Source organism: Solanum tuberosum, unplaced genomic scaffold, assembly GCF_000226075.1.
Source record: "Solanum tuberosum cultivar DM 1-3 516 R44 unplaced genomic scaffold, SolTub_3.0 scf00482, whole genome shotgun sequence".
In the NCBI taxonomy this organism is placed as follows: Eukaryota; Viridiplantae; Streptophyta; class Magnoliopsida; order Solanales; family Solanaceae; genus Solanum; species Solanum tuberosum.
In genome coordinates this window covers 376,159-398,548 of record NW_006239402.1, presented here as the reverse complement: position 1 = coordinate 398,548, position 22,390 = coordinate 376,159, and the positions used below count along the sequence as shown (strand labels likewise).

At 34.4% G+C, this 22,390-nt stretch overlaps 3 protein-coding genes across 3 annotated transcripts; all 3 read right to left on the bottom strand.

The window, feature by feature from the left end:
• Positions 1-146: 146 nt before the first annotated feature.
• LOC102603819 (chaperone protein DnaJ) lies at positions 147-11,155 on the bottom strand. The gene is made up of 11 exons (XM_006364164.2): positions 10,745-11,155; positions 10,093-10,161; positions 9,615-9,707; positions 8,338-8,456; positions 7,364-7,559; positions 5,728-5,903; positions 4,171-4,300; positions 3,432-3,592; positions 2,199-2,290; positions 916-1,021; positions 147-515 (listed from the first exon to the last, which is right to left on the bottom strand). Exons 1-11 carry the CDS (start codon positions 11,042-11,044, stop codon positions 470-472), a joined length of 1,488 nt encoding a protein of 495 aa, XP_006364226.1. The 5' UTR covers positions 11,045-11,155; the 3' UTR covers positions 147-469.
• Positions 11,156-11,931: 776 nt separating this feature from the next.
• LOC102603478 (uncharacterized) lies at positions 11,932-15,253 on the bottom strand. Its single transcript, XM_006364163.2, has 5 exons — positions 14,778-15,253; positions 14,536-14,650; positions 13,761-13,981; positions 13,293-13,466; positions 11,932-12,336 (listed from the first exon to the last, which is right to left on the bottom strand). Exons 1-5 carry the CDS (start codon positions 14,955-14,957, stop codon positions 12,250-12,252), a joined length of 777 nt encoding a protein of 258 aa, XP_006364225.1. The 5' UTR covers positions 14,958-15,253; the 3' UTR covers positions 11,932-12,249.
• Positions 15,254-16,617: 1,364 nt separating this feature from the next.
• LOC102603139 (uncharacterized) lies at positions 16,618-17,872 on the bottom strand. Its single transcript, XM_006364162.2, has 3 exons — positions 17,780-17,872; positions 17,536-17,693; positions 16,618-17,396 (listed from the first exon to the last, which is right to left on the bottom strand). Exons 1-3 carry the CDS (start codon positions 17,806-17,808, stop codon positions 16,675-16,677), a joined length of 909 nt encoding a protein of 302 aa, XP_006364224.1. The 5' UTR covers positions 17,809-17,872; the 3' UTR covers positions 16,618-16,674.
• Between the last annotated feature and the right edge of the window lie 4,518 nt (positions 17,873-22,390).

The window sequence follows — 22,390 nt, the reverse complement described above, 5'->3', positions numbered from 1 at the left end:
AATATGTTTATCATTTGCAACCATCAAAGAAGTTCGTGTTAGCCCACTGCAAATCATTTTCAAAAGGTGGACAAATATGGAGTAGCCTCAGGTCAACCTTCCCAAGCCCGCAAATAGCGGGAGCTTAGTGCACCAGCTTTTGGACAAATATTTGTTTGGATATTTCTGGGTTTCTGCTAAATGCTTGCTGACATACAAAATTTCTTACATAAAAATAGCTGTTAGAATCCAACTCATGGACTTCTTTGAGGTGGAGAAAATATATTGTCAGAATTTACAAAGGCGAAGGATTAGGTTTCCTAAAAGAATAGGGTGGCTGAATTCAATTTTACAGGAAGAATCAACAAAGAAAATTATTCTAAGAAATGAAAGGCCGCAAGATGCTATAATGGCTGTTTTGAAGCACATAAAATTCAATGCCATTGTCGTATAAAAGAGGATTGCTGAGGCAGTATTCCAGCACCGAGTACTACAGGTTGTCTCTTAACCATTTTAGTGCACCATTTACGACAGACCTGCAATCACAAACCTTTAATTAGAAGCAAGAAACACTTGCAACAGAATAAAACTAAACATGGTTAAGATTAACTATCGCAGAAATATGGCGATATAAATGGTGCAAAATTTATTGGTAATCCGAAGTCCAATGTCAAGCTAAATGTATACCCCTACACAAGTAAAGGGTCATTCTACCATGGCTTTGTGAATGTGTGTCTATTTTCTGGCAAGGTTGCTGAATTCATACAGCAAAACCACTTAAAAGGATCTACCATGTTTTTAGACCCCAAAAATAGGTGACTTATGTGGTCAGTGGTTCTAACAACATAAGCATCTTTCAAATCAAGACTAAATTACCAAGAACTAAATACTTTCCAAGAGAATTCCTAATTAACGAATAATGATCAAGAAATTTACCCAGCAAAATTTGTTAACTTCTTCAATGGATCATCTTGATCTTCTGATGACTCATCAGTTTGTGCTGCAGTTGAATCTGAATCTACTGGAGTTTCTGTAACTTTAGCTGCAAAGCAGAAAAAAGATGGTAAATTTTTATGCCAAAGGACTGTACTGACTGTCAATGAGATATTCATTTCAATATCCAAGTACCATGACTTTTGCCTTAACCTGATCATAAGTTTCCAACACTCAGAGCAAGGTGTTCCTCTTTTTGAGTGAGGAGAAACTCTAACTTTCGATACTGTGAGTGAATTCAGAGCATAATTTTCCTATCCTCAGAGTGATTAAGTATTTCCTTTTTGGAACCTTCATCAAAAAAGTATTTCCTTTTTGGGACAACTGTATAAGGTAGGATCCTAAGACTTGATTGTATTTTCTAATCACGTGCTCTGATTCTCTGAGCTGCATGCTCTATCTAAACTGCATTGGATATATTTCCAATTTTAAAAGGATTTTCTCTTCCGGGATATTCTAGGTTGAGAAACATAACAGAGCTTTTATATAGTATGGGTTAGAATCAATTACTTCATTTCTCAATTCACGAGTAACAATATATTCCTCTTTGTTCTCCCGTGTTTTGTATCAGTTTTAACTTCTTGAAGCATCACACAAATTTCCAAGTCAAACTTAGTGGTTGATCTTGGGGTTTTTAAGTAACTAACCAAATACAGTAGCCAAAACCTATCACTGAACTCGCAAATGGTTCATTTTCATTTTATTTTTTATTGATAATCAATAGCATCTATTTCAGAGCTGATGACCCCAGGTCTAGTTCCAAACAAGATAAGATGTACTCCCTCCATTCCAACATAAATGAATTTTTGGTGTGTGGCACACCCCTTAAGAAAGTTAGTTAATTAAATGGCAATTTGTCAATATTACCCTTTTATTTCTTCCCAAACTTTTCTTAAAACTAGAGATAGTTGGAAAAAAAACCCATTAAAGAGAAAGGTCATTTTGGAAAAAAATAATTAATACATCTTTGGACTTTGAAAAATTCTTTCATTTTGGACCAGAGGTAGCAGCATTTATTTGGAAGGCTATATCCATTTCTGTTTGATAATACAGTGAGTAAATATTTGGAAGGATATATCCATTACAATCAGCCACACAAGTGACAGATCATTACCTTCTATTATCTGGAACTCATCATGTTTAACTAATGTCACAACCCAGTGTCATTAACGCTGTCATTCACGTATAGAGAATTGAGAAGATGATGAATCAAGAAGTAATTATACCAGTTTGCTGGACCGCCGGGCGAGTCTTTGTACGAGTGCTTGATCCCTTAGTTAGAGAAGCAAGTTCTTCAAGCAATTCACGCTCCGTCACGCTACAAAATAGAGAACCATGAATGAAGTCCCCATGCATAGACAGAAGCAATTATGAGAGCACTTGCATACAAGCCCTAAATTCTTGTGTAACAATATCAGATCTGTATTAGATGTGAAAAGCATTTCCTATATGCATTTTAAAGCATCATTTTCAGAAGAGCAGGGGGAATAGTTTGCTCATAGGAATTTGTATGCAGAAGATACTACTAACCAAAATTAGATGGTGATACTGATGAGTGGAAACATATTGATTTTTCACCAGTAGCCTGAGTAATGGTTCCTTTTCCTTTTATTTAACTTCAGGAATCAGGACATATGACCACTACGCTGGCTGGCAAACGAGCAAGAAGAGTGCAACAGTATTTAACACGTTTTATACATTAATTACTCCATTCATTTTGGGGGTGGATGGGGTTAGGATACAATTTGAATAAGTTTCTAACTCTTATTGAAAATAGATTTTGCTTGAGGAAATGCACAAAAATAACAACAAAGAAACAAAATATTTTCCCGAAGTAAGATCACCCACTCGCATCACCCAGATCATGATGCACTTGGCCATGCAAGTATATTATGCATTTTAATTAAGTCTTGGAGATATATCGAGTACACAACAAACAAATACTAGTATTTTCACTTCCTCATGTGCCTTCATGATACAGATGGAGGAGGTGATCAAACTCATTTGAAGTTGGATTCAGTCAGGCATGGTAGTTTTCATAATGAACAAATAGGTAAAGTTATGTGAGAGAAAAATGATTTTTTTTTACATATATTATAAATTTCAATTTTTCGGCTAACCATTTTTCTAAAAGAAGCGAAAACCAAACTGAATACCCAGAATACTAAAACCGAAACAGAAAATTTTGGTTTGGTCGGTTTATTCAAAACCAAATGATGCCCACCCCTGATACGACTACTGGACACACACACACACACACATATATATATATAAGTCCATTTAAAGAGAAGGACTGTTGGACATATTCAAGGAAAAATATATCTAGAGTTATTCAGGAAATTAGTTCCCAAACGTGTCCGGCATACTCCTCAGAAATATGATTAGGCAGAGTTACACAAGTAGGTGAGAAAACTGATATGTATAATTAGTTCATCATCTACAACTTAACACTTGCGCACCTGATGCGTTTTGGTATGCTAACTTTAATCGTGAACAAGTGATCACCACGTATTGATGGCTTATTTAGCTTCGGTGCACCTTTCCTTGCCAAGACAAGCACATCCCCAGGTTGAGTGCCTGGAGGAATCTGGAGATCAGTCATCCCATCCACTGTTTTAACCTGACGAGAACATCAGGGAGAAGGAAAAAGACTGAGAAATATGATATCAATGAAGGCAATTGAAGGGCAAAATGAGGTGGCCTTGACAGATGCCAGGCGTTGGTTCTTTCTCTCACACCTCTTTCCCCCTCTTCCAGCAAGGGAGAAAGACTAATAACAAACGGACAAACATATAGAATATAGAAGGATCTCATCATGTGGCAGGAAAATTACAGTACTACCATGCATTTGTTGTATGAGGAAATTTAAAAATTTATGAAGCTTTCAGAATCTTGTTTTCATTTGTCTCATTATTCAAGTAGATGTACCTTGCCCCTGGATCTGATAGGGGATGTTTCTCGAAAGAGGCTCATTTAAAAGGAGAAAAAAGAACCGGTTCCGATGAGTTAGGCTCATACTAAAAAGTCTGAATTTCTATTTTCCTGACTCACCAAAAACATTACTTCCATACAGGCTTTATCTTGAGGGTAAAAAGAACTTTTACATTGAGAATACTATAAAAGCGATACAGCATACTATCTGATTCACATTCTTATCAGAATATGGAAGGAGCCAAGACAAATATCGTGTAAAATTACCTTAACAACAGCCCCAAGTATAGCATCTAGATAACCGACTGAAACTGTTGAAATCAGATTTATGCCATCTCTTTGGATCTCAGATATCTCTTCAATGTCAAGATAGACATAAAGATCTCCAGGTGGGGCACTGCAAAACATAGTCAAAAATGAACTAACAAACTGAGATATGTTCTCAATCTCAATTTGTATGTGAACATCTAACATGTGATAGACTACAACAACAACAAGTCCTCCTCAATCCCATACAAATTGGGGTCGGCTAAATGAATCTCCACCTTCGTTTAAGCTCATTTCATATCATGATGACTCAAGATGCTAAAACGGGACAAGGTTAACCTAAACTCACATATAAGAAATCTTCTCAAAGATATAGAATCTCAAGCCACACATGTAGATTTAGAGAACAATAAAACGTAATGGAAGCAAAAGGTCCATATAGGCAATACAAACTAGTGAATGTTGGCTCACTTACTTTAGGTCCAATAATTGCTAGGACTCTATTTAAACTGACGATTTATATTTTAGATCCAAGAGGGAACTTAGGACTAAGGAGTATTTCTTTTCTTTTCTTTTTTTGACCAAGGACCTATCTTGCTTGAATCCTCCAAAAATGTCACTGCACCCGCATTCAATCCTCCAGAAAAAATGCATTTTTTGAGGATCCGATGTGGGTGTTATGACATTGTTTTGGAGGATCTGAGCACATAGTCAGGGACTAAAGGAGTATCTGTTGACTACTCATCCAAATGTGCTAGTTTTAATCAAAGAATGTCACTTGCATTCTGCAAATGTCAAAAACAGCAAGAAGGAACACCTATATTCCCCAAGATTGACAAATCACTTAAAAATTAAAATTAAAAGCAGTAATACACACTCCCTAGCAGCACAGGAAAAAGAATAGAAGAAGCATTTTTGACTACTTCATGCATGCTCCGCCTTAATCTGAAATAATCTTAGCAGTCATGAAAAGCCTCATACTATAGATCTTCATCTTCTATCTTCTCCTAGCCCAACCTGAACCAACCCTTTTTCAAACCAACCTAGCATTTGACATATGAAATTTGGAAAAATTATGGGCATGGTTAATGACTTAATGTATGAACAAGGAAATCTTGAGCATAAGCTTAAGAAGGATAGCTTGAACTTTTCTTCTCATGAGGTGGGATTACACTAGGTATGTTGTTGTTGATTCTCAATTTTTTTAAGGTGTTGTCATAGGTCTAATTGTTTATAGGTAAGGTAAGAGCACATTTCTGTGAAGGAGGCAAGGCATCAGCTTTTCCTTTTACTCTCTCTTTGCAGGGTAAGTAAAGCATATTTGGAAGACAACAGTCAAAACTGACTCAGTTAATAAGCTACAGTTGGCTGAAAGAATATCAGTGGAGCTGTGTGTACATGGGTCCTCCTCCCTGTATATATCAACAACACCAGGGATAATTATGAAGACCATTATAGTGATCCTAAAAGACTAAAGAAGAAAAAATTACGCAAATGATAGTCAATACTATGCAGACTATTGTTAAAGAAATGCAACTATATAACTTGAATACATACCCCCTAGGACCTGCATCACCCTCACCAGCAACTCTGAGGATACTTCCCTTGTTCACTCCAGGGGGTATCTTGACTTTTATATCTTTCTTCACTCGTATCCGCCCCTCGCCTGAGCATTTACGACAATATTCAGAGATCATTTCACCATCCCCACCACAGTTTGGGCAGACAGAAACCTACACTTAATCCAAATAGATGGAAAATGTAACAATGAGTATGAACATATACTTTTTGAGTGACAAAGATGAGAAAGCCCAGCAATGTAAGAACCGAGAGACCAAACAAGAAATCAGCCAAAAAAAATAAGATAGACAACCAATCAGCCCAAAGATTAAAGCAAAATAAATATGTCATATCGGTTAAGAAACTGCAACAATAACAAATTAACAATTTCCAGGAAAACAAGTAATCTTTTTTAATATACATACATGTTACCTTCTCAAAAAAAACATTTTGACTACAGATTCTTCAACCATTAGGACATCTTTGAGCATGGGAAGACTGACTTATGCTCATTTGTCTGTAGTAGTCATGCCATGTCATGCATATCACTTTGCTACATGGTTTTAGATTATATTTGACTATTTACTTTTCCTATCAACTAAAAATGCAAATTAATCCTTACCCATGATTTCTTCAATAATGGAAACTTTTACCACATCCTAGATGCTCTGTGCAAAGCAAGCTAAAGAATTTTAGTTCATTTCAGCCACAATTATTTCTATTATTAAGTACGGCGTATTTAATTTCAAGCACAATTTCAGCACCATCAGTTCGGAAGCGCTTCGTGTTACCTACCTAATTGTTCCACAGGAGTTGGAAAGACGTTATTAGATCAAACTGTTCAAACCTCTTTGAATCATCCTTTCATTGAAAATCTTTCCAAGAACTTTCTGAGCCTCTTCGAAGGTGTAGCTATCCCTTAAATAGAGAGCTTTAAACACTACCCAGAAACCACCTGATCTTCTATAACATGTATAGTCAGCCTCGCAATTAATTCTAGGCAATATCAGGGATGGTGGTGTTCAGGCAAAACCCAGTGTTCCAAAACTGACCCGGTTAGTAGTAGGAGTGTCAAATTGGCAAGTTGGGACAAATTTGAGCCGGGTTAAAATAGGTTGAGTATATATGGATCATACTAAACCACCCAGAGTTCACTTGTGTCAAGAAGAGTAGGTTAATTTGGGCCGAAACATTTCTAGCTATAGCCTGACCTGCCTAATTCAGAATTACGTTTCATCTGTTTATTTGTGTGTTTGTTTTATAATTTGTTTAGTTACCAAATCAAGTTAAAACATCCTTTTCTTTACTTGGTAGAGAAAGAAAGTGGATGAACACAAACTAGCAAACATCTAATTTAGATTGTGCCCAAATTGACCTATCAATGAGTTTATTGCAACCCAACTAAACAGGTTGAGGAAGGTTATACTTCCATGGGCTAAAACTGATACCCCTAATTAGAAGCTGATCCTCTGTACATGCAATAGCAAACAGATTGGTTTTCTTAAAAATGACTCAGGAGTCCTGAAAACAGACTCATACTGTAATACCAAATGAATAAAATCTGAACAAATTTATATAAAAATGTAATCTAAACTATCGCGACCACCAAAAGAATAGATTTATACGCTATTACCTGAGAAAACATGCCAAAAGGTGTTTGTTCGGTCCTCATAACTTGACCTCGGCCACCACAGGTTGAACATATCCTCATTTTGGAGCCTACCTTTGCCCCAGTTCCCACACAAACCTCACAAGTTTCAAGATGTGAAAGCTCGAATTCTTTTTCAGCTCCAAAGATAGCCGCTGAAAATTCTAATGTCATGTCGTAACTGAAAGGCATTGAAGTGTAAATAAACTCTATTAGGCTTGACATCATATCATTTGATCTGCAAACTCATAGTGTTTATGAAACGGAGTCTATCTATTTCTATTTTTATGCTTCTAAAGTATACATTGTTCCTAGGATAAAATTTTATGCTTCACTGGTGCAAGTATACACAATTAGCCCGTCCAGTTTGAACATAGCATATTTCTTTCTGTCAGAGGATTGATATGTTAAAGAAAAGCATACCTGTAAATTGCAATTCATGCAAAGACCATTTCAAGCACAAAAGTATGCTGATATCATACTCAGTTTTTTCTTCAGGTTATAAGTATAGATCAATAACATGAATATAAATGAAAACTGATAACAACCGATTCCTAATGAAGACTCCAGCACAACTTTGGAATGGTGTTAGGACTTCTTGGTTCTTTTGTTTTACCAAATGTCCAATCATACTATGTTAGCCTATAAAGTTGTCCGAATGAACTTTCCCCTCGTGGTTAGCAATAATTGTGACCAAGATTTCGAGAAGGTCTACTTGATTCTACAAATTATCATTCTAAGGGAACTATATGCTTCACCACTGCTATAAAATCGATTAGAGGCTATATTCTTCCTAAGTTTACCTGTCATACTATGTAGCATATTAGTTATCAGAAATAGCTTCTTCTCATGGTTAACGAAGTAATACTTATGAAAAAAACCCTTTTTGTTATAAGTACACACGTGAATTCTAATGAAGATGTTTAGTGTCAAATCATTCCAATCAGCTACTGACTTACCGTAGATCTTCACCCTTGGGAACAGTACTGCGGCGACGCGTTCCAAATCCAGCTCCATCCATTCCAAAACCACCCATAGAAGGTCCAAAGAATGTCTCAAATAGATCAAAAGGATTTGTCTGCAGTAAAATTCACCAAAAAGAAAGAGAAACAGATTAGGGTTAAAGATAATTTCCATATAACCATGCACTTATTATGTATCTTCCCACTTTCTTCTACGACCTACTCATTTTACCCTTTTTGGGAAGTGAATAAATTAGAAGAATAGCATCTAGGAACGCAACCTTCACACATTGACACATTTACTTAGACTCAACTCTCACTCCTACATCAAACAAAACCCAATTTTTTGGCTTGCATGCAAAACGACAGAAAGTAAACAGAAACCAACGTTGTGAATCAACTTCTTTCATTTGGCATTCTATTTGCAAATTGATATACATTTACCTACGTAGGCATGAAGTATTCTATTCTTCTTTTAATCCATAATCTTACTTGAACTAATATTTTACTCCTTTTGAAGTGGTGGGAGGAGCCAGGGGTATGGCAAAGTTTCTGATATTACCCCTGGTGTGCCATTCAACAAAAGTGAAAACTCTTTTCCCATTTACATTTGAATGACACCAAAGAATTCTATGAACCTTGTCAATTCCTCTTCAAGTGGGGATGGGAAGAATAAAAGGCAAAGAAATTAGCACTTATAGTGGTTGGAGGGAAAAATACTGGCAACCTATAACTCCCAAAACTTGCAGATATTGTGTATGTAAACTATAGTACAAGAACATAATTGAACTATATTGAGTATGTAAGCTAAAATAGATGGCACACCTAAAAATCACCAATTAGAGAAAAACATGAACTAAACATACAATATGAGCAAAAGCGAACATAAGGACTTCACATCAGAGGGAGCCAAGCTATTATGTGAGAAAATTTTATCATGATATGTATCTTTTCTTTGATAAGCCATGATAGTACTTCCAAGTCACAATTTCATAGTCCTACTTGGAATTGGCAGGGGAACTAAGAAAAAAGTTGAAAATGAGTTGTGTATGGGTAACATGCTGGGCGATAAAAGTTATCAACGAATATAATAAAAGTTGCATAAGAAGAGTAAAAGTTGGTCATACAATGTGTGTTCGATAACATGACTTAAAACTTCCCTTTTAAAAAAAGTGGATATTACTTTGGGAAGGACTAAAAGGAAATTAAGATTACCCTTTTGGAACGACAGCAATAGTATCACACTGAACAAAAAATAAAAATTTATGGCATACCGTGTAAGCACCGGCTTGGGCCCCTACAGAACTTTTCACCCCGGCTTCACCATATTGATCATATAGTGCTCTTTTTTTGTCATCTGATAGTATCTGGAAAGTAAAACTTCAGAGTTGATTCAAAGAGTTAAAAACAAAAGAGAAATACGTCAACATACTAACACCAAGATTCCAAAGTTTGAAAGCTAAAACAGGAATTTCTAAGGTCTACCTTAGTTAAAAAGCACACAAAATTTTCAAAATATACGAGGAAATGGATCACTTCGGGTTTAGTAGACAGACAACCAATGCAGTTTCCAAGGTAGATAAATGAAGAAACGGATTGAATAAGTGGATAAACAGTAATTCCATCACGCAAAGGGGAGAGGGGGGACATAAAGATGGCAATGCCACATATATCTAAAGATCAATAGTTTCAGAAGGAAATAAGAAAACTATCAGGGATCAGATGTTAAAAATAGTAAATTTCCATATTTACCTCATAAGCATCTTTAATCTCCTTAAACTTTTCTGGTGCATTAGGTTCCTTGTTGACATCAGGGTGATACTATAAAACAATATCAAAAGTCAGAAGCGGATTAATGGAGAACATAATAATGTGTTGCTGTGGAACTATCTTATTGTGAAGGCCCAAAGAACTGGGTGAAAGTGTAGCCTGTAGTGGTAAGATTAGCAAAACATTCCTCATCCTACTAGAGTATGTATCATATGCACACGCACAGAAAGTAAACAATCAACAATACAAAGAAAAAGATAACACATGCAGACCAATGATTCATAACGCATCAGCTTCCCGAATAGAGGCAGCTCAACCATACAAATAAAAAGATCAAAGAGTAGCATAAAATAATTGAAATAGGAACGGAAACTAATAAATTAGCAACTTGTGCTGCTATCCCAAGGAAAATGCACATTATATATGGTCAGCCACAAGATTACTTTTCTGTTGTAGCTTGGAGCTCAAATGCACGACCAACCCAAGTCACAATTTCGAAAAAGCATCATTTAGTGTAACCCTTTTCTCAAAAATTTCGAAGAAGCATCATTTGGTTCTTTTCTTAAAAATTGATTCTCACAATGACAGTCAACAATAACTAGAATTAAGAAGAAGAAAGAAAGGATTGCAGTACCTGTCGAGCTAACCTTCGATAAGCAGCCTTTATGTCTTTACTGTTAGCAGATTTTGGGACCCCAAGTGTAGAGTAATAATCAGCGGCAGCAACCACCAATCTCCCAAAACGTCGTCCCGGAATCTTCTTGTTGTACTGGGATGAAGAAAAGGAAATGGATATAAACTTCTTATGGGCCCACAAGCGGGTCCCACCGGAGAAGAAACTAGAGGAGGAGGAAGGAGAATGGGAACGGTCGGAGACGAGAGAAGAAGGACGGAGAGATAGAGAAGCTGTGCTGGCCATTGCCGTCGAGTTCATTGGACTACAGAAGACTGGTTAACTGTCCCGTTTTGATGCTTGCTTGCTTGCTTCTTTTTTTTCACAAGAAGAAGAAGATGTGGTGCGATATTTCTACGCGCTTCAATCAATTGCCAATTATACAACACGTTTTATGTGAAATAGATATAGTAACGTATTGTCACTAAAAATAAACTTTGGAATTAACGAGAAAAATAACCTATATTTCAAGTTTTACTGTAATAATAAAACTATATAAATATTCGTAATTGTTGATTCTAATTGGCAAAATCATTACACTTGTATTTTTTTTAGATAATTAGATATTTGGGCATCACCAATTATTACACTATAGTCAAGGTTGAAGCTCAATATCAGAGCCAAACCTTTTTAGTTCTAAACAAAAAGTGTCTCATAAGATAATGCTATGTTGGAGGTCAAAAGAAACTCGAGTGATAGGAAGGATTGAATCCCGACTCTGCAAACTGACTTTGTACATGTTTGAGGAAATCTTATCAAATTGTTTTTCTCCTTATACCAAAAAGAAGGTTGGATAATTAGCCTGTATGATATGATGATATTTTTTACCCACCTAATAGAACCAGAATCATTGCCTCTGTTATCAATTCTCTATCAAATCCAGCTGTTGTCGCTGCAAAATTTCAACCGGGTGCCTTGTTGCCAGAAAAGTCTAATCTTGTTGCCATAGAACTAAATGAGGGTAATCTCACATTCATCCAACACCACGAAGAGGATGCCAGTCAGCACAGATAGCGCTGGAGGACTAAAACCCCAGTGTGAACCAGTAATTGCCAACCTAATGGCACTATTCATCATCGAAGCCCCCTCCTCAGACACAGGAAAACAAATTGACACAGAAATCAATTCATTCATCACACAAAAAAAAATTGTAGAACAAGCTGAGTAGCAGAAAGCGAAATTATAGCAAAGTATATTTTATAGCCAGTTTCCTGATATCAGTTAAATACTAGCACGTTTGAGGACTTCACCATTTGGAATGATGTCCAGTACAACACTACTTACTTGACCAGCAGGGTCATCCACCAAAGTGGCTTTCAACTCAACACGCAAACCGTTTCTCAATCTAATTATAAAAACAACATTGATTCATAATTTGATTAATACATCCTATATCACAGCTGACAAGATGCCAACAAGCTTGTTTCTTTGTATGTTCCACAGCTTTAACTGGACTAGCCTCCGCACTAGAAGATGTCTGGATGGAAGCGTCCCGGAATAGAGTTGTTTTGCTGAGCCTGGTGCAAATGCATTGTCAAAGCATAATTATTCACCTGCAACGATGACCATTAAATTAGGAATAATGAGTAGACAATCTTGTTTGCATTCATTCGATAAAGAACACAGAAAAGGAACATAAGAAGACTTTATTCTCTTATCTGTATATGTATGGGGCACTATGCAGTTGTTCACAAAATTACTCAAGTTCAGAGTATGAATAACAGGAAAAAGAATAATACAGGTAAACTGCAACGTGCATAGCAGTAATGCAACATCTTTATGCCAATATTTTCTTTTACCTAAAAATACAGGTGCTACTAGCTTGAACTAATGACTATAGAATATTTTACTAGACAATATAGAAGTACGCTTCAATCATTGTTTTAAAGTTAAACTTGCAGTTTTCTCGATGATCTGCACTGCTACCAACATAAACAAGTACAGCAGACATTCTTAAAGTATAACATATATTATACTCCCTGCATCCCATTTTATGATAATCTTTGCATTTTGGTACGGTAAGAGTATTTGCAATTTCCTTTATGAAGTAAAATTCAGTTAAAGCATAAACAGATGAAAAGGTTGCGAAACAGAGATTAAGTTGGTTACCAAGAGAAACTATACTAAGATCATGGAGCTGACAAAATAAATTGTTGCAATTATATGATATCAATCAATACCACTTTCAAGATTAAACATTCTCTCTATCAAACTAACTTTTCAGTAACTATTAAATAATTTTTAACCACTACAAATCTAACACAAAATTCAGTATAAGTTAGACTTTGTGCCTATGTTCATGACATGCCACAGAGGAAGTATATTACTGTAACGCAGACTATGCAGTATAAGCAGCTAAAAAATATCAGAATAAGTGTTCATTAAAAAAATATGAGAACCAAAATGCAATAAGACCACCACCTGTAAACATAAATCATAAACTAAAAAGACCAGATGGAAAAGGTAAGCCACGTCAGGAAAAGTTGGTCTCTAAAGCTCTAGTTTTTACCTCAAGATTTTTTATTTGTTCCTGATATTGAGCAATCATCTGCTTCAATTGCTGCACTTCCTGGTTTCTATCATCATACTCTTTTTGCCGTTCATGTTGGATAGCAATAGCACGCTTGAAAATGGCCTTTTCTCTAAGGAACACTTCAATTTGCTCTTTCAGCATCACGTTTTCCTGAAAAAAGAAGTGATAAGGTCAACATCTAAAGAATTGAAGGTGAACATCAGAAAATTAGGTCAACAGGATAAATTATCAAGCATGAGTGTCATTTTCGTACTCCAACCAAAGAAGCACTAGACTACCTCAATAAAGAAAAGACATACTGCAGAAAAAACGAAGTAACATGGGTACTCAGCATTCTTTTTTTTGTCAAAAGCTTCGTAAATGTAGCAGAAAAGAGAAGTATGTGAATGCCAGCAATTTCTCCTCCTACAATGACATCAAATGGCTACACCATCTAATACCAACCTTGTGAACATTTTCAGCTGCTGCAACACCAGCATGAACACTAATTGATCGCTCCAGGCTCTCCAACACTCTTGTGGCCCGAGCCCTGGCATCATCTACACTTGTAGCACTCATCATTTCCCTGACAAGCAATTCCACCCATTCTGCACCATCAGCTGGAAGATTATTCTGGAGAGGAGGACCTTCAGATTGAACATCTAGCCCATTAGTTGGTTTTTCTCCTGCATGAGGCTTGATTGATTAGAATTGTGATTCACAAGAAGTAGCATGGTAAACTAATACAATTGAATGGGCAGGAATACAATTGAATAGATATAGAGTATTCTTATAGCCAACCCCAACTAGTCTCGGTTTGAGGCTTCATCCGCTGATTGTTGATTGACAAGGTTAGAAACTTCCCATTAAAAGTTTAAATGTCTCTTTCAGAGACTATAAAGCACAATAAAACTAATACTGATGTCCCCATATGAGGCAGTCTCAAAACACCATTCTAGGAATATTAGTATTGATTCAACAACATGATTTATCAGCACAAATTGATCATCCAACCATCTACTTATGTTGATGCAAGACATAGAGTTGTACTTTTCCCAACAGCTATGCAGCACCATAAAATTAATGAGAGAATCATCACATTCTCATATACTTATCTCTTTGCAACCTCGTAAATGGATATCAATGTATAATACAAGGAATAATAAGCAAGAACAACAGCTACAAACCTGGAGAATCAAAAGAATAAGGTAAATAGGGGAAATAATTATTGGATACATACCATTCTCCATCTCTCCATCAGTCTTTGCATCGGCATACACAAGTTGAAGCTCATGTAACCTCTTAATAGCAGCATCCAAGTCATTGCCGGACTCTTCCAAAGCCTTCTCAATAAGCTAAACAGTACATCATAAAAAGAGAACATACATATATTAGAAATTATTATAAAAGGAAAACATCAAAACTGTCAACTGGGTATCTGCAAAAAAGATTACTAAAACAAGATAAAGAAAATGAGAAAACCTGATTGTCCATATCAGGAAACAAAGTTCTCAGTTGATCGATCAAACTGGTCGGGAACCGAACCGGAGAAGTGGAGGAAGAGCAACGAATCTTCTTGGAAACAGGCGGCGACGCTGATGTCGGCGACGGCGATTGTAAATCTTCGAAGAAAGATCTCTTGCCGCAGACAATTGCAGACATTGTAAATCTCCGTCTGCCACTCGGCAGATCAAACTAATTTTCCTGATTATATGAAATGAAATTGGAATTGGGATTAGGGTTTTGTGAGTTTAAAGGTTTTGGGGATTCGAAGCTTTATCTTGAGGTACACTCAATTTTGGCCTTGGTGGGTTTGGTTCCTCTTTTTATATAGTGGAGATGAGAAGGAGCGTCCCCGAACACGCGCTTAAAGGGGAGAGTGTTTGAATGTCCTTCCGGGAATTCATGGTGGAGATTGTGTCAGTACACCGTCATGTTGCCGCAACTAATGTTTGTCTAAACATATTGAAATTTGAAATACTATAAGAATTTATTTTTCTTTATGATAAGAAAAATATTTATTTTCTTTTGATGTAACGGAGGATATCGGTGGTGCCTAGCTTGATCGAGCAAACACGAAAGGGATTCATTCAGGATTTGAAAGAGATGGCGGAATTTTTTGATCTAACGAGACTTTGAAAATCGAAGAAGACAATAAATTTGAAATGTTAATTACTTAGGAATTTGTTCCCCTATTTTTATTGGAAAAGTCATTTTTTATAGCGGTAAGGAATTTGTTTTCCTAGGGCGACCCCTTTCTCTTTGTCGATTGATTTCACAGGTGCTCCGGCCAACGTCCCCTCGATGTGTTTTTTCTTTTCTTCTCTTTTCACTTGATTTGCCTCTCTCCTAGGGTTACAAGTGTTGACTACTCTAGGGATCTCCCTTGCTAGTTTTGTGTATCGTCTATCTTCAAGTGCTAGCGGCAACTTTCTATCGATAACATGGAATATTTAATTATGATGTTGATGTAGTTCAATGAAAGTATCAATTTGACGGACAACGAATTTAATTAATTTGACGGACAACGAATCTAATTAATTTGATGGACAACGAATCTAATTCAGGTTGTACATCTAAGTTATGGACCACCCCCCTTCTCTTCCTTACTATTATTATTACATATGAGGCAAGGTGATTTTGTTTCCACCTCACGCTCTATTTGGCATGGAGATCGAGGGTTATGGTAGAAAGGTGATAGATATATAGGAGAGTGTTGTCGCATTTCTAGCAATCTAATTTAGGTTTCACATCATTTTTCTCTATCCAATGTGTATTAATATTTATTGCTACTATTGTTTTGTTGTCTCTTCTTCTTTATTACTTTCCTACTTTTTTTAGCCGACGGTGAATCGGCAACAATAATCTCTCTACCCCACAAAGTAAAAGTAAGGATTGCATACATCTTATTCTTCTCAGACGTCACTTGTGACATCACACTGAAAATGTTATTCTTTTTTGTCTAAAAACGACAAAATTTCAAAAATATTTTAACCGATCAAACATACGAAATCTTAGATATTTTTCTCTTGTACCAAACAAAAATTGCTGCAATTTACTTACCAAGTCAAAGTGTCAACCCTCTCTACGATATTCTTCTTTGTTTTGACCTTAAATTTCTTGCTCATTATATAGATCAATTATTACCCCCTAATAAAATTTATATTTATATCTTATTTGATAGTGTGGAAAACCTTTACAATGACAATATAATAACTTAAAACTCTTTCAACAATTAAAAGAAAAAAGGACAAGCCAAGAATTAAAGGTAGTAATACTTGTTTATCATTTTTAAAATACAAAAAGATTCAAGTGTCAGGATTTGAAAATATTAGAAGAATATATGGAAATATAGCACCTAATTGCAACTCAAATGGGCCTACTTCAGTGGGCTACCACCAGACTTCAGGGCTTTAGTACTTATAGAAACTGGGCCTTTCTGCAATTTGTATTGCATAGCCCATTGATGAACCAAATCTTGAATTCCAGCAAAAGCAACCAAGAACTCTGCTGCATCTGTTCTGCTTAACACCTTCTTCACTGCCATTTCCATTGCCTTAAACCTCAAATTTTGGGCCTTAGTAATAACCCTATGAATCTTCTTAAACTCAGATTGTACACAAGCCATTGCAGGTTTACCCTTATGTGCCTCTTTCTTTGGGCCAAATGGGAGATAGAATATGCAATTGGACTGAATCTCAGCCATTTCTTCATCGATCACCGCCTCCTCGATTCGTAACTCGTTGATCAATTGGGGCAATGCCACTTCAATTGCAACTGAATCTGGTAAAGATTTTGAAAGCCCAGATGAATGGGCTAAGTATTGAAGAAGATCCAAGATTGTTGAAGGCCGCCAATCGCCTAACCAAGTCAATGTGGCTAGCTCTGGTGATGGAGTCCATTTAGGCGTGATCAATGTAGCTACATCTTTGAGCCTTGTTGGGACTATAGACCTTTTGTATTGGGCTCGAAAGCGATTGAGTTCTTCTTCGATAAGTCCATCGACTGCCCATCTTGCTTTTAGCTGTTTCTCTAGCCTGGTTGCTCTGTTTATCTGCTCAAGCCTCCATAGCCCCTGTTTTCCGCAAGAAAACTCTTCCCCTGCTTAAAATTAAAAAAAAAAAACAAGAACTTCAATGGGGTCCTGAAATTTTTCAAGAAAACATGAAAAGATTGATTATTTTAACCCAAATGCCAGTTTCTTGATGGAGAAAAACTGGGAATGGAAATGTGTTGTTACCTCGTGTGGTGGCTTCCCATTTTTGTACTGTTTTGCAAATTACAGGTGTGCTGATTCTTTCGAAGTCGATGATCTCATCGTATTCATCTTCATCTTCGAGTATAGATTTTCCTTTGTTAGAATTGACGTCTACGTGATGAGTTCCTTTGAGTTGTTTCCTGCCATTGTAACAAAAAGATGAAATTGAAAGAGAAGAGGAATCAATGTGAAGCAAAAGAAGGGAAAAAATTAAGAAGAGGCGTACAATATGGGCAGAGAAGAAGGCCGCTTCATTTTTCTTCGTTTGCTCTGTTTTCTCTCAGAGATTCAAAATTGTGAAATTTCAGTTACATGTGGAGTCGCGAACAGAAGAGTTATTATATATACTTGATGAAGTTATGCTGGAATGTTAGTTATGATCGTTAAAGAAGTAACGCGCGTAAGATTAAAAAGAAAAAAAGTCCAAGGCAAATTTGAGCAATTTCTGCAACGATAAGAATATATTTGGGACTAAATTAAAATCGAGGGCAAAGTTATTTTATTTCGCGGCAAATATAAGTCAATCTAGCAACGGTATATTTTCAACTGGTAACTTGATTTAATTGCTGATGAGAATGACAGGTGTTGGGTTATTGCATACAGTCTGGCAAATTTTGTATTACATTATATTATAATTTTATGATCGGTTGCTTTCTTTTAGCTGTTTTTTTCCCGCACATCAAATGTTTATGGAGCGAGAGAACAAGATAATGACGATGAACGGTAAATTGAATTTAAAATTTAAAGTTTATTATAGATTTTGAATCTAATTCAAAGCTAATTCGAGATATGAAGATTGTCTAACACAATATAAAAAGACTAAGATAATGCCAATGAACAGTAAATGATTTTGTTATGTTCAATTTTATTTTTTATATTTTTAAACTCGATATGAAATTTTTAAAAGAAAAAAAAAACTTAATCTTGTGGTCTTATACTATATATATATTTATAATGTACCAAAATGTATTTTAATTTCGAGGTCATAACCAGAACGACTGAGAGACATTTTCTTTAAAATGAACTAAAAAAGAAAGTATGACAAAAAACGCACAATTGATGGAATGGATAGGAGTAGGACCAGTTACAATTTAGTATTTATTTTCTGTAGTAGATTTTTCACAGCAATATCAATTGATTGCCTAATTATAATAAACTTAGGACGAAGGGGGTCATTGTCAACAGAGAATAAATTTTGTCTTGTACTATTACTGTTGGTGGATGCAGGTAATATGGACTACAGTAGTATTTCAATTTCAATTCTGACATAAATGATTAGTAGGCATACCTACCAACTAAAGAAATGGTGACCATAAAATGGAAAATAATGAAATATGGTGTCGGCTAATAATATTATTTCGTCTCATTTTATGAGACACATTTTTCTTTTTAGTCTGCATGAGTCTTATTTCTTAGATCCAACTTGTGAGATAATTGTATATATTGTTGTTAATATTTATTCTGATCTCAAATGTTGACATACAAAAACTGCCAAATTGGGATATTAAAGTGCAGTTTACAAAGTAAAAAGAATTTACTACAAATACAATACATTATCGTTTTGCATAAGGGCCCCAAGTCACGTGACTGTGGCCAAGTTGCATAGAGTTTGTGTTCTTCAATAATTTGGTTAGCAAACCAAAACCAAAACGTAATTAATTATAGATTTTTCTACTTTCAAAATCTTGATATTTTCTTGTTATTTTCTAGTGTTACTAGAATAATGACTATCTAGAAGACATACATGTGATGCCATGCCCATTCAAATTATTGATACTTATCAGACAATGTTATCTTGTCCTTAATATTTTTGCTTTTTTAAAATTGTGATTTCTCAGAATAATTTAAAATTGTAGCAGAGATACAATAATACTATAATAGTATGTATTAGTGTTTTGAAAGGAGGGGCTGTGAGGCAGAACAATGTTTTACTTAGCACGAGGTGAAGCGTAAGCTTCAAATTAAGCACGGGTAAGATCTTAATTTTTTTAATTTATAACATAGTAAAATATAATAAATTAATACGAATATTATAAAAGAAAAATTACTATAAGTTTCTAAAAAATTTAAAACACGAATAAAGAAATTGATAAAAAGCAAAATTTCTAATATGATTTTTATAAGTAAAAATAATACAATGATATATATAAATATTACTATATGCAAATCAAGGCAAATATTTAAAAACGAGTTAGGGATTGATTCCTCGTGTAACTCATTTAAATTGAGAAGTGTTTGAAGTTTCTTTTGATTATTATTAGTCAGATCATCTTGATTTCATCGTATATATCATTGACTGTCTTAGTGTATGTCATATGTATACTTACTGTCGCCAAACATTTTCATAAAACTTCATTATAGATTTTCTTTGAGTAAAAAAAAATCAGATAAGTCCTATCGTGAATAGTCTTCAAGTTTATAATTAAAAATAGACCATTGCTAATTTACGAAGGGTACTGACTTTTTGAGAAGGTTATGTATCTTTTTTTAATGTATATAAATTGATTCGAAAGTTGTCACTTTTGTCAATCAAAAATAGAATATGCCACTCAATTATTTAAGTTTGATTAATGGAGATATGGTGGCTGGATTCAATTAATAAATGGACGCTGCTGAGAGTGATGTTACTTTATCAAATAAAATTTTAACTGTTTGATGTAATAAAGAAGATTAATGGCAGTTCAACCAATGCTTAACTTGCCAATTAAGCTAATATGGACTCCTTTGAACAACTGAATTAGAGTTATTATTATTTTTTGGAAAAACTTATGTGAATTTGAAAACAGACGTATTTATTTTTAGTAAGTAATAAACTTTCTTTATTTGAAATGCAAACTAACCAAACTGATATTTTTTTAATTAAAAACTATATTTAAAAATCAAATATTTTCTCAGATAGTCAAGTACGAAAATTTCCTAAAGTCTTTTTTTCAAAACCAAATCCAAGCATCACCATAGTCCATAGACCATAGGTTGCGGCTTTTACTAAGACAAGATTAAATAATAAAGGGGCGCAAAGCTTGTCCTTCCCCATTTCAAATTATTCAAGGGTAAAATTGATTTTTTCTTTAATTTTAGAATAATTATCCGTAATAAAGGTATTTTTTGTTATAAAATCAAGTTCAGAACAATATAATTATAAAGAGAAGAAGACAATATAAGTAGATGAAGGAGAAATTTTTTCTTCATATTCAAGTGTGTCCTACAAATGGTGAATGGTATCTCTATTTATAGTGTTGAGATATCACCCCAAATGTCATAATGTTAAATGCACAAACAAGTAGGTACATAGTTATCCACGAAGGTTCATATCACCTTGGAAAAATACATGCATGAATTCAAGTAATCTATATATAATATAAAGGAGTATGTTCATCCCGCTGAAGTGGCATGCCTTAATAATCAAAAAAAGGTATTTATCTATTTTCTTAGAATTTAGACATTTTTTTCTCTATTTTTTACACAATTGTATTATTAATAATTATTAACTACTGATCAATTATACCTTCCTATAAATAAAGAATTCCAAAGGCTATCATTTTGCCGTTTTTAAATTGTACTCATTTGATTACCTATAATCAATATTTACTTCCCCATAATTAGTGTGCTTAATTATCAAAAAAAATAGTTACAGAATTTCATTAAAAAAATCATCCACTTAATTGCAGCTCTTTAATGAAAAAGGTAATGCACCATTTCAGCTCTTTAATATTTTAATTACTCTCTTTCCTTTTATTAGCATCTATTACATTTAATTTTTCCTTCCAAATATAACTGCTAAGTACATAATGATGCAAAAATACCTAATTGACTACAAATTAGCACTACTTGCAAACGTTTCACTTTTTTTTTTTTTTAAAATATACGGTAGTTCTGAACAAATTCCTGGATAAGAAACCTAAAGGTTTTCTTCTTGATGAGATTCACTATTTTTTTAAAAATATTTTCAACATTAATGATTATATTTAAACAAAATTATAATTGCAACATTAATGATTATATTTAATATTTTTTATAATTGCAACATTAATGATTATATTTCATTTCTAATAGCTATTTAAACTCCGTTCATCCTCACTATTTTCCTAAGCATATTCTCCCTACAACTAATTAAATTTCTTTTACTTATTCTTCCTTTTAGAAACAAGAGGTCATTCCTTGGGGTGATATTCGGCTAAAAATATATATTAATATTACGTTATTGTCTTATATTTTATGCATCATTTTTTTTGAGTGTTTTGAACTTATTATGAATTTTATGTGATATTCGGCTAAAAATATATATTAATATTACGTTATTGTCTTATATTTTATGCATCATTTTTTTTAGTGTTTTGAACTCATTGTGAATTTTATGTGCAACAAATGTATTGAATGAACGTGAATACATGATAAAAAAAGATGTGATTTTTGCTTCTTTTGAAGCAAAGAAACGAAGATTGAAGGATGACTAAGTCCTCACCTTGCGAGACACACAAGTGAAATAAATAAATAAGAGATTTTAAAATTGATCTAGTTCGCCACTGATTCTTTGGAAGTATAATTCAAGAAAGATTATTTGTTAATATATGTCTTCCAACTAATTGTATTCTCCTTGTGAATTATCATAATTTTATTTATTTTTAAAGTTTCATCATTGAAATGATCTAATTTTTCATAAATATAATAGAAATTTGTTTCATAGAAAAATGTGTACTTTTACAAATTACACTTTGAATGTCCAAGATTTTTCTTCTATAGTTTGAATTAGTTAAATTATTCCAATTCATATAAATGTTGAAAACTTGAAATAGTGTGAGAATTCAAAAGTATAATTTTGAGAAACGTTAAGAGGAAC

Bases quoted from the DNA above. Each gene is read 5' to 3' on its own strand.
- LOC102603478 (XM_006364163.2), bottom strand. From the start codon at position 14,957: ATGTCTGCAATTGTCTGCGGCAAGAGATCTTTCTTCGAAGATTTACAA. The intron at 14,651-14,777 runs GTTTTCTCATTT...TGTACTGTTTAG, and splicing joins TTCCTGATATGGACAATCAG to CTTATTGAGAAGGCTTTGGA. The intron at 13,982-14,535 runs GTATGTATCCAA...AGCCTCATGCAG, and splicing joins TGATGGAGAGATGGAGAATG to GAGAAAAACCAACTAATGGG.
- LOC102603139 (XM_006364162.2), bottom strand. From the start codon at position 17,808: ATGAAGCGGCCTTCTTCTCTGCCCATATT. The intron at 17,694-17,779 runs GTACGCCTCTTC...TTACAATGGCAG, and splicing joins CCTTCTTCTCTGCCCATATT to GAAACAACTCAAAGGAACTC. The intron at 17,397-17,535 runs GTAACAACACAT...AATTTTAAGCAG, and splicing joins ATGGGAAGCCACCACACGAG to GGGAAGAGTTTTCTTGCGGA.
- LOC102603819 (XM_006364164.2), bottom strand. From the start codon at position 11,044: ATGAACTCGACGGCAATGGCCAGCACAGCTTCTCTATCTCTCCGTCCT. The intron at 5,904-7,363 runs GTAATAGCGTAT...GATTAAGTGTAG, and splicing joins CTTTTGGCATGTTTTCTCAG to GTTTCTGTCTGCCCAAACTG. The intron at 4,301-5,727 runs GTATGTATTCAA...TATGTTTTGCAG, and splicing joins GGTGATGCAGGTCCTAGGGG to TGCCCCACCTGGAGATCTTT.